This window comes from Triturus cristatus, chromosome 11 (assembly GCF_964204655.1).
Source record: "Triturus cristatus chromosome 11, aTriCri1.1, whole genome shotgun sequence".
Lineage (NCBI taxonomy): Eukaryota > Metazoa > Chordata > Amphibia > Caudata > Salamandridae > Triturus > Triturus cristatus.
Window position 1 is genome coordinate 569,895,534 of NC_140594.1, and position 12,602 is coordinate 569,908,135.

The 12,602-nt window shown below is 44.9% G+C and overlaps 1 protein-coding gene across 2 annotated transcripts in view; it reads right to left on the bottom strand.

Moving 5' to 3' along the window:
* Positions 1–12,602, bottom strand: part of LOC146785096 (uncharacterized) — a 192,688-nt gene that overhangs the window by 31,916 nt on the left and 148,170 nt on the right. For both annotated transcript variants that reach the window (XM_085633649.1, XM_085633650.1), the window contains 2 exons: positions 11,518–11,631; positions 7,998–8,133 (listed from right to left, as the gene is read on the bottom strand). In XM_085633649.1, the coding sequence (XP_085489775.1) occupies positions 7,998–8,133; positions 11,518–11,631 (250 nt within the window). The remainder of the gene's footprint in view (positions 1–7,997; positions 8,134–11,517; positions 11,632–12,602) is intronic.

Sequence of the window (12,602 nt, forward strand, 5' to 3'; positions counted from 1 at the left end):
GGTGTATGAGGGGCTCTATGGATGAGTAAGTGGTTGTTTGAGTACTTCTGTGGGTATGTGAATAGGTATATGAGAGGTTGTATAGAGGTGTGAGTGGTTCTGTGGATGATGTCATCAGTGATGTCACTGATCATGTCATGATTGATGTAATATGTGAGGTCATAAGCAGCGCATTGCGGGGTGTAAGTTATAGTTAGCTCAGGTAACTATAACTGCTGAATATCAATGGTTTTGTATGAGTGAAATCTGAGCCCAACTATAACATCCCTGTAACCTTTTGTTTTTTCAGGGAATTTCTAAGTTTTTTTAAAAAATGTTGTTTCCTAACTATAATATCCCTGTAACCTTTGTTTTTATTAAGTGAATTTCTCAGGTTTTTTGTATTTTATTTCCTAACTATAACCACAAACCTTTGACAGTAAGTGTGTGAGTGTCTCAGTAGGTCTGTGAGTGGGTGTGAGAGTGTCTGAGTGGGTCTGTCTGTGGGTGTGTGAGTGTCTGAGCTGGTCTGTGAGTTGTTGTGTGAGTCTCTGATTGGGTCTGTTGGTGAGTGTCTGAGAGTCTGAAGGGGTCTGTGAGTGGGTCTATGAGTGTGTGAGTAGGTCTGTGAGTGCCTGTGTGGGTCTGAGTGCCTGTGTGGGTCTGTGAGTGGTTGTGTGAGCACCTGTGTGGATCTGTGTGTGGGTCTGTGAGTGGCACTATGGGTCTGTGAGTGGGCATGTGAGTGGCTATATGGATCTGTGATTAGCTGTGTGAGTGCCTGTATGTCTGTGAGTGGGTTTGTGAGTGGTGCTATGGATATTGGACATTACTTAAGGCATTTAAAAGGGAGAACCATGGACTCTCAGTAGCAGATGATAAGAAAGAACCCCCTCATCAGTCACTACATGAGATATTGCAATTGTAAAAAGCAAGGATGTAAACAGCTTCTTCGCAGATTACAGATAACTTTTCATGGTGGAAATGCAGAGCAAACACTCTTGCTTTGCCATGGCCATACCCACAAAGTTAGGATGATTAGTACTTTACAGAAGTTGAACTTCAACTTGGGCACCTGCTTTGTTTATATCTATAAGTACTTCCCATTGAGGTTTCATTTCTGTGGAATGAGCATCATACCAGAATCAATCCTGCCCTGCATATTTATTCAAGAAGAGTTCACCATTTTGTAAAACACCTCCACCTCAGTGGAGTACTTTCTACTGTCTAATTAATCAGTCCTACCTCGTTGGGTAAATGTATAGTGTGTCTCCTACACTACAGCTGCATAAAAGACACAGAGGAAATGTCTCAAGTGGCCTTGTGTGTCTGTGACTTAGCCAATGTGATTGTTCCTCAAGCGTCTTCACTAGATAACTTTCCAAGGTGGAACTTCAGAGAAAACATACTTAGATGATTTGTACTTTGCAGAAGTTAGTGCTTATTTGTTTGGTGTATATGTGATCGTATTCCTAGGCACCAAGACCCCATCTCCAAAATTGGCGGTAAACGCGCTCCTGAGAACCTCTAGGTAAGCTGTCCATCATCCTGGGAAAAGGACGGGAAGACAAAGCATATCGCTAATGTATATGAGGCGGGGCCAAATGGATGGGGTTTCTAGGCAAGTTTACATACTTACAATTTTTTAAAGTTTAAAACACGATCTCTGGCCTCAGCAGCAGATGACAAAAAAAGCACCCCCTCGGGTCCACCACCCCAGACCGATTTTAGCCCTGGGTACCCCATGGCCCTTCCATTAACAAATGAGGGAGATGGGGGCCCAGGCGGTGGTCCATTTGGATTTTTCTGCCGCTTTTGACACGGTCAGTCACATGATTCTGTTTGAACTCCTGACTAAAATTGGATTTACTGGATCAGCGCATGATCTCATTTCATGTTTCTTTGGAGATACAGAGCAGACAGTGGCATTTGTGGAGTTTAACTTGGAATCCTTCTCTCTCCCATGTGGGGTTCCTCAATGGTCATCGATTAGCCCTACGCTTTTCAACATCTAAGTAGTGCCGTTTGCTAAGCTGATCAACTCTTACAGATTCGTCACAGTACTCCGATTGTGGTATCAGTCCTGAGCAATATGGAGGAGGTTTATGATAGAGCCAATAAATGCATGAATGCCATTGTTAACTGGATGCCTGTTAATTGTCTGAATTAAATTCAGACAAAATAGAGGTTCTTATTTTTTCTAAGGAGTCCAGCTTTTGGAACTACTCATGGTGGCCACAGGACCTTGGCTCTTCCCCTGAGCAAGTCTCCAAGGTAAGAAAACTTGGGGGTTGTTTTCGATGCCAATTTGTCCTTCAGGGGACAAAATAATAAAATTACATCCTCCTGCTTCCTAAAGGTTATGTCTCTGAGGAAGGTGCTGCCCTTCATTCCTTTTCAGCTCCAAAAATCAGTTGGCATTGCTCTTGTCCTATCCAGGATTGATTAATATAATGCCCTCTAAATGGGCATCAGACTATCGGCACTCAAGAAGCTTCAAATGTTGCAGAATGCAGCCACCCGCCTCATAAAAAAAATCCCCAAACATAAGCCCGTGTGTAACCCCTTCTGTGCTCATGACGGAATTGTTCCGTCATGAGCACCGGTGCTCCTGTGCTCATGACAGAAACATTTTGTCATGAGGACAGGGGCACGAAATCCCTCTGCTGCAAACAGCAGAGGGATTTCCTTCTTTTTTTTTGGCCCCAGGAGGTGGGGAAGAGCTTCCCCAACCTCCAGAGGCCCCTCACTTGTTTTCAATCCAATGACGATCGCGCGCATGGCGCGCTGTCATCATTAGATTGAAAACGAAACTGGAACTTGGTTTCAGTTTTAGTGTTTCAGTGCTCGGGGGGCTATCTCAGCCCCCTGAGCACCGAAACACTTGGGAGAGGCACCATTGGAAAGGGGAGAATCTCCCCTTTCCAATGGTACCCCTCCCTAGTGTATCCCTGCTTGGGGATCGCCTCAGGGTGGTGATCTCCAAGCAGGGATCCACCCACTAGGCACCAGGGAGGGGGGAGCGGCTCCTAGGGCAAGGGCCTTTGCTCCCCCATATTGTTGGGGCTAAATTCAGTCTTTCTGCCCCCCCTGGGGGGCAGATGGGGGCTACCCCCAGGGGCAGAAAGCCCACTAGAACCAGGGATTTTGTTTATTAAGTAATTAGGGGTGGGGGCTGCCCAATATGGGCACACCAATGCCCCCACCCCCCTGCACAATTAGAGTCTTTTTGCCCCCCTGGGGGGCAGAAAGCCCACTAGATGCCAGGGTTTTTTTAATGATTAATTTAGGGGTGGGGGCTGCCAAAGATGGGCATGCCAATGCCTCCACCCCTCCCCCCACAACATTCCAGTCTTTCTGCCCCCAGGGGGGAAGAAAGCACCCTAGACGCCAGGGATTTTTTTATGCGCCAGGGGTGGGGGCTGCCCAGAATGGGCATGCCAAAGCCCACACCCTACCCCCCTAAAGTAAGAATAAGACTTTCTGCCCCCCAGGAGGCAGAAAGGGCAATACCCCCTGATCCGTCCCCCGGGGGGCAGAAAGCCCACTTGGCCCCAGGGATTTTTTAAAATATATATGTAGGGGTGGGGGCTGCCCAGAATGGGCATTCAAATACCCCCACCCAAAAAAATAAATGCTACAGTCTTTGTGCCCCTCCTGGAAGGCAGATGGGGCTATAGCCCCTTATCTGACCCCCCCCCCCCCCCCCGGAGGGGCAGAAAGCCCACTAGGCACAGACTGTTTTGCAGAATGTGCTTACTTCTGGATTTTAGGTCCTAGCACAGCTAACACTCAAGGAAACCTACCAAACCCACACATTTCTGAAAACTAGACACCCAGGGGATTCCAGGGAGGTATGGCTTGCATGGATCCTCCAAAGTTTTCTTACCCAGAATCCCCTGCAAGACTCAAATTTAGCTGAAAAAATCACCTTTTCCACACATTTTTGTGTGGGAAAGTTGTGGCATCACCGGGCTGACACAAATTTCCTACCACCCAGCGTTCCCCCAGGTCTCCCGATAAAAATGGTGACTCACTTGTGTAGGTGGCCCAAGTACCCGCGACAGGCAATGGCCCAAAACGTATTGAGGCGACATCAAAATTGCCTATCAGAAAACGACCTAGTTTTGCAAGGGGGGTCACCTGAGGTTTTTGCCCCGTGCTCGGCGGCCAGCTAGGGAAACCTACTAAACCCACACATTTCTGAAACTAGACACCCGGGGGATTATAGGGAGGTATGGCTTGCGTGGATCCCCCAACTTCTTACCCAGAATCCCCTGCAAACCTCAAATTTAGCTTAAAAAATCACTTTTTTCACACATTTTTGTGTGGGAAAGTTGTGGCATCACCGGGCTGACACAAATTTCCTACTACCCAGCGTTCCCTCAGGTCTCCCGATAAAAATGGTGCCTCACTCATGTGGGAGGCCCAAGTACCCTCGACAGGCAAGGGCCCAAAACGTATTGAGGCGACATCAAAATTGCCTGTCACAAAACGACCTGGTTTTGCAAGGGGGGGGGGGTCACCTGGGTTTTTGGCCCCGTGCTTGGCGGCCAGCTAGGGAAACCTACAAACCCACACATTTCTGAAAACTAGGCACCCGGGGGATTATAGGGAGGTATGGTTTGCATGGATCACCCAACGTTTTCTTACCCAGAATCCCCTGCAAACCTCAAATTTAGCTGAACAAATCACTTTTTCCACATATTTTTGTGTGGGAAAGTTGTGGCATCACTGGGCTGACACAAATTTCCTACCACCCAGTGTTCCCCCAGATCTTCCGATAAAAATGGTGCCTCACTCGTGTGGGAGGCCCAAGTACCCGTGACAGGCAAGGGCCCAAAACGTATTGAGGCGACATCAAAATTGCCTATCACAAAACGACCTGGTTTTGCAAGGGGGGTCACCTGGGTTTTTGGCCCCGTGCTCGGCGGCCAGCTAGGGAAACCTACCAAACCCACACATTTCTGACAACTAGACACCCATGGAATTCCAGGGAGGTATGGCTTGCGTGGATCCCCCAACGTTTTCTTACCCAGAATCCCCTGCAAACCTCAAATTTAGCTGAAATAATCACTTTTTCCACACATTTTTGGGTGTGAAAGTTGTGGCATGACCGGGCTGACACAGATTTCCTACCACCCAGTGTTCCCGCAGGTCTCCCAATAAAAATGGTGCCTCACTCGTGAGGGAGGTCCAAGTACCCGGGACAGGCAAGGGCCCAAATCATTTTGTGATAGACATTTTTGATGTTGCCTCAATAGGTTTCCGTTTTGTTTCCCCTTTCCAACCGCCCCCCCCGCTCCTATTTATCATTCTACCTTAGAGTGTGACGACAAGAGCACAGTCCCACTAAGGTACCGGGTTCAGAGAAGTACTCGTGAACTCTTGTGAGTATAGTTGAGCCAAAATAATATCGGCTCAGGTTTGAGATGTGCTTTCCATGGGGATATGGTTACTGGTATCACTTTCTTGACAACACAATAACAACACAGTGTGACAGGCTTTTGTTGGAGTAAGATTACGATCTTAATACTTTGAACATATGAGCTGATTATAGGCTCGTTTTTAAACTCACTAAAATTAGGGGTGTCTGTGTTCTCACATAGTGTGGTGATTCCCAATAAGACATATGTGTGTGTGTATAAAACAACTGGGCTGTAATGAGAATATGTATGTGTTTTTGTGGCAAATGGAGGAAGATAAAAAAACTTAAATGTACAAAGAGGAATATATAAAGGTTGGTTAGCACGACAATTATAGGTTCTTCTCTTTTCTTTTTTCTCTTTTTTCAGAAATATGATTCCTCTTGGAAATTTCCAGAGTTTGTGACAATTGGACATTGTCTAACGCACAAAATAAAAAGGTAAAACACCCGAATAGGGGTGAAGACCATAAACTAGGGACCAACACCCTGAGGATTGCCAGAGCGACCAGGTTGGGCGCAAGAAAAGCTGGCAGAAACATTTTGGTATTTGCAGTGGGGATAGAAGGGTCGTTACCTTCCCTGAATACCCCAGATCTTAGGTTTTAATCCTACCAGGGGTGAATAAAAAATTGAGTGTTGACCACTAGGTAGTTTTAAGTATATGTATCTGCACTCTTTGGTCCCGTCTCTAAGGGGAATATATGTTTTTCCTTTTAGTCGAGTCACGCCTTTGCGTTTTGTTTTGTGTCTCTTCACATTTACTCTACCCTCACCACTATTCTTCATAAAAAACACTTGCGCTCCATCCAGTGTGTTGGTCTGCACCTGGATGTATGATGCGGCCCTATGATGAAGCATGACACGGTAAAGTGTGTGAGAGCAGTATTAAGACATTTTTTGTCTTCCCTTGCCTTGTTTTTCTTTGGTAGGGTTGTACGTGAGACATACTATCCCACTGTGGGTAGGTGGAGGATTTTTAGTATCTCCCTGTCCCTCAATCTGGGGAACAGAACAATCCCTTTTTTTTAAATCTTCTCTGTTGAGTGAGATTTTGATCAATCAACATGCCCAAGCTTCCAGCAGACCTAATGCCAACGTGTGTTCTCTGGAGCAATAGAAGCACCTCTGCCACACATGCTCAGTGAAGGTGTGTATTGGAGGCCAGAGTCTATTCTTCATGATTGGATTTTGCCAGGAATCACTTGAAGCTGGCTGGGAATGAAGCATTATAATTAGGAACTCCAGAAATAAACTATGCTTTTTGGATTTTGAATGTAACTCCTCCGCACATGTGCTGAAGAAGGGAATCCATTGGTAACCCTCAATGGGCCTCATTCCAAGATCTTTGTGGCCGTACTAAGTATGACCGTCCCATCTGTTACCAATGCTAGGGACATCAGTAACAACAGACATGATGGGACCTAAGGCCCTCATTACGACGGTGGTCGGATGCGCATCTGACCGCCATCACCGCAGGCAGGTGTCCATCTGACAAGGAGTCGGTGGTCCCACCTGCCCTATTTTGATTGGACCACTGTGCAGGTGGTCAAACGGTGGCTTTTCCTACTGCGGCTTGCGCTGCGGTCCAGGAAGAGGGCCACAGCACAAGAAGCAGTAGGGAAAGGCCCTTTATACACATCCATGCACCCATGTGGTTCCTGCCACACGGTGCATGGATGTGTGGGGGGAACTACATGTTCCCCACCCGGGCCACTTAGCTGTGACCCACGAGGGACAGGGCCCCTGCTTTGGGCTCCCAAAGTATTTTTCCAGCTGCCTTGAAAAGGCAATTGGAAACTGACATCCTAATCCCTACGACGGAGCCTGCACAGGCACCGCCTCCATTGGAGGGATAGGAGTCCGACCGCCACCCCGACAGAATCGTAAATCCTGTCGCAGGCTGCAGTCTTCACCCCTACAGCAAATGGTCCGACTGCTGGTACCATAATCCGGCAGACGGACCGAAGGGCTGTCAGCCTGTCGGATCACCATCAACAGGCTGTTGGTAGCAGTCTGACAGGCATCCAAATGCGGTCCTAAGTGTGGGAGCCTAAGGAGCCCCTGATAAATTATTGAGAGAAGCAGTAGTTTTGAATCCATTTCCCCAAGTTATTCCTCATTCATTCCCCAATTTTTCCTTCTGAAGGGTTTAACAAAGGTTCCAATGTACAGTAAGTCATCTGATCTTTCAATTCCATTGGAGCAGGTAACTAAAGTTACTGGCCTTATCGGAATAAAAAGGGCAAAAGCAATGAGGCCCCATGTGATCAGATTCCCAGAACTTGATCAGGCTCAAGCATATTTCATATTTCAGTCAGTAGCTATATTTTAGGTGCATGCTGAATGTTTAAGTAGTGCATTGAATCATAAATATGCAGTTAAGAGGGTAAAAATAAGGATAGCATGAAGTACTTCCCATCCTGAACTTTGGGTGTTCTACAATGTTTAAAGTTATTGAAGAGAAATCAGATCAAGCAGGCTAAGGAAGAGCTGCATTTGTTTGCTGATTACATACTTTAACACTTTCTATGACTTACAATCTGCTGTCAAGTATTGTTCAGAAAAAAACGTTACGTTTTCAAGGACTCACAAACTTAAAATCTGAATGAACCCCAGAACGCCAATCTCTCCTTCTTCGCCTCTCCCATCAATGCCGTTGTCTGCCAAGTGTAATTTTGTGATCCATGCGCCAGGTTCTACCGGTTCTTTAATTTTTTTCGTTATTCCTACAACAAAGCAATATATTTATACATGTAAAAAATTTATTTATTGTTGGAATTATTAAATGGAATGAGCTGTCTTAAATGTGCATGCCATTATATTTTTGATTTTGGAGTTAGCAGAGGTGATTCTAGAGGATCATACTTTACATCAACATAGTAATTGAGACACTGAAGGTCCTACAGAGCAATAAACAACACAGGAGTCACACCTGAACCCCATTGGAAAATTAGGCAGAAGTAACTTGCTAATGAAGAATACAATATGATCGACATTAAAGACGAGACAAGTTAAAGAGACTCCCTAGCTGTCATTAATTGGGCAGCATTTTAGACTAAAAGGAGCACCAAAAGGTTTTTAGGCTAGGGGAAGAATTACACCATCCAAAAGTGGTGAATTTCAATGCAAAGTTATTCATTTAAGAGAGATTTGATGATGATGCTGTGAGCTCAGTGCTAGCGAGGAAGGGCAGATCTTTTTCAGAGAGGAGAATGGTCCATAATAAGAGTGACTGCTGTAAAGAGTAGAAGCAAGTAAATATGATCACTTAAGGATGAAGTTATTATCTTGGCCGCTTGCAAGCACATTACTGACATTCAAATGCTGATTTCAAGTTACCTCTTAAATGTTCCCTGAGAGACCATTGTGCAGCCAATTTATACTAAGGCCTTCATTTAGGGGTGGATGGGGTGGCCCTGTTGATCCACCCCACGGAAGAGGACCATCCACCGCATATAGGGAACCCAACCTCTCTCATGCCATCATACCATCTAGTGGAAACATATATTTACATTTTTAAAAGCAGCCCTGGGAATAATTCCACAGCAAATGATACCTTCCACAACAGACGCCAACCCTTCAATGGTGCCACTCTTTGTCAAGCCATAGTGAACAAATCAAAATGAGTTGCACATCATTGTCTCTAAAACCTATTCCTTGGTGTGTCTCCTCTAACTCTCATTTTATTAAACATATATGTATTTTTTATTTTGTTGCTTTGAGCCCTTAGCAGGGATAATACACTTTGCTAATGAAGGAAGAACGGAGTCCCATCTGGACACATGTGAACTGTGTCCTACGTTCTTGACTTGTCATCCCTCTCTTTTGGTGGGCTTAATTAAAGGCCAGTTTGATAAGTTCAGTTTTTTAAAGTTTACCGAACCACATGTAGCTGGGTTCAAATCTCAGGTGCAGGTCTATGGCATTCCAGAGTGTAGGTCTTTGCATACCCCAAGACATACGTCTCCACGTTTCATCCTTTTGAATAAATGTTGGTGTAGGTAAGTACCCCTTTCTGTAGGGTCTTTCCTCACTTTTTGCTGCATTTACTGATGGTTATGACTCTGTCTGATGCCTGACCCCAGTGCCTGTGCTCTCTCCCACAACTGTTACGTTTGACTTGGTAATCCCAATTTGGCAAAGTTTTTACCCCCTTACAAGTTCAAACTATATGGTACCAGGGGTACCCAGGGCATTGGTGGTAAAGGGGTCTCCAGGGCTGCAGCATGGTTTTGTGCCACCCTGGGTGACCCAAGCAAACTACTGACAGCAGGACTGACATTGCAAACTGCAGGGGCAGGGCAAGCTGCTCGAACTCGACTGTGCCCACACCATGTGAAGCACAGTCACATAAACTGCCTCTAATATATGTAATGCACCTCTAAGGTATGCCTCCTCAGCCCAGGAGGCAGGGTGCATTATATTAAAGATGTGGACATATAAGTGCAAGCCTATATGTCCCTTTAATGACGTTCCCCATTGGAAACTACTATAAGTGTTGGCAGTCCACCGGATAACATGAGCTGCCAACCGGGCACTCTCGAGATTGGCAGCTCCATTATGGTACCACTAAAATATGTCATGTTTGGTATTAAACAACGTGCCTTCTCACCCCTGACAAGATTCTCGTGCCCTGGGTGACGTAGCCTACACCCAGGTGGCACCTCAGAGGGTGCCCACCTGGTTGCCCCAGCTGCACTGTGCTCTGGCTGACCCGCCTGTGCTTTGCCATGCCTGCTGCCACCAAGATAGGATTCTGACCTCTTGCCAGGCAGTGTGATCACTCACAGGAGTCAGGAACGAAGGCTGGGCAGGAAGGAGGTCACACCTCCCTCCTTCTCAGCAGGCTAGTGAACTGACACATCAGAGCGATGAGCTTAAAAGGCTGCATCACCTTTGATATGCATCTGGGGCGGTACCCTTGAGGACATAGCTCGCTCCTTCCCTCAGGTGTGCTTGCAACCAGGCAAGGTGGGGAATTTGATCAGGATCTACAAAATCGCTGGCCATCTTTCCCTCTGTGGGATTGACCGAATCCAGGTAGTCCAGTGCATTGTCGGAGTTGTAGTCCTGCCTGTCCCGAAGTTTCAGGCCGCTACGCTACCTCACTCTCCCAGACCCCGTGAAGTTCCAGAGCTTTTTGTTGTGCTCACTGCTGCCAAGGCTTGTTGGTCACCAATCGGGTAACCGACCCTCACACTCAACTCTGCATATGCAGGGAATACCGTGCAACCATCATCTAACATCAGCAGCTGTGTATCTGTTGTGTATTTGCATTCTGTTTCTTGCAGCACTGTGTAAGCGGCAAAATCAGCCCCACTGCGGCTCCCGTTCAGCACAAAAGACAGCCAGAACAACTCTGCACCCGGATTCCTTAATATTGCTTCAAAAATACATAACTCAGGTTATTTGTATGCTAATCTGTTTGTTTTGGTGTCTAAATTAAGATAAAAATACACTCTATTTTTATAAATTGGTGTTGGATTTCTCTCAGGTCACTTGAATTACTTATCGTCTATGTTGGTACTCTGAAATGCTTAACATATGTTCCTCTAGTAAAGGTTGACTGCGCTTTGCTACTCGACCAGGTCTGAGCTAAAGATTTATTAGTGTGACTCCAATTACCATCTTTGGGGTATTGTGATAATATTACATGGTAAGGCCACCTAGCCATACCACATAATATTCCACTTTCCTAAAGTGTTCTTGTGGCAGGGCACTGCTCACCTCTGCAGGTTGGTACTTCAATGCGTTGATTGTACAACCTGCTTATGAGTTAGTATCCACCAACACAAACCAAAGAAGTAGAAAGGACTGATAGCACAGGCAAGAGTTATCATAATAAAATTAAGATGAAGCTAATTCAAAAAGAAAGCACGGTTCTTTGTTAAGTACATGGTTCCAACAATGGATGTCACTTTAAAGTAATTTCTTGGCTTCTCAGACAATTTGGTGTTTGTATTTAGGACCAAGGAGTGGTGAAGTAAACTTTAGTAAGAGCAATTCATTATTGTGATGGCAAAACAAAATGGAGACTTTGAATCCAAATCAGTGTGGTGCTGGGGTCATGGTTATGAAAGAGGTCACTTGTCCCCTGTGTAAAATGGTACCTTTTTTCTTCTTTCTTCTCCTGGCGATGCTGTCTGGCTTCCCAGGCGGAGGCGGGCCTGGTACAGAATTATCATCTTCAGAAATAGCAGTATTAACACCTGAACTGCGGTCCGCTGGTTACAAATACAAAAAGTCTGTTCAGCCTTTTGTTGATGCTCCTAAATGTCCAACAAACACATTGTTGATTTGTGACAACCACACTCACTCTTAAAGTGTCACGTAACAACCACAAGAGCACCTCAACCCAGTCCCGGAAGAGGAAGTGAGAAGGATGCTAAGTCAGAATGCAGAATTATCTTAAAACTTTAAGCAACACAAACGTCCCGAACATATTTAGAGTGATTGTTAAAACATCAATCAATGCTTTGCAGTGGCTATGTAAAATTTTAAATTAGGTTTAATAACATCTAAACATGCAGTTATCATTTACATCAGTAGCACAGGTATCGCATGTTGTGCGTGATACGAGCAGTAAGTATATTCAGAATTGTTTTAACGATTGTTGTATAGTTCATTTTGATTATTTCTTTTAAAATTGAATTTTACTACTATGTTATCATCATGGGAGGTGCTACTGTATTGTATTCTTCTACGCTTCTTTTTTTTTTTAACCAAAAGCTTGTTTATATCAGGCACTTTGCGGCTTTTGCACTCCTGAAAGGTACATCATTGCATATTTTAACTGCATGCATTCCTTTTGTAATGGATCACAATATTAGCAATCTTGGATTGAACTGTTTTTTGTTTTTATTATTTTTGCTTAAGAATGTATCGATGCTACATAGAGTGTGAACAACTATTGTGTTTATCTTTTTTGTAGGCTTTGATGGTTCTTTGAACCGAATAAAGTCTCTTTGTATTTGATATGCAGAATTGTTTCTATAACCCAAAAAAGGTAAACCATAAAATAATGTGTTTTTGTAAACCACATGCAACCAGACATCTACTCAAGTACCAAGCACTTACAGAAATACACTGAACTAAGCCACCATGCAGACACAATATACTCATAATTAATATATTTGATAAACATATTCATAGGAGAGTTCTATAACCCAGATTCGTCTTGGATAGGGCATTCATT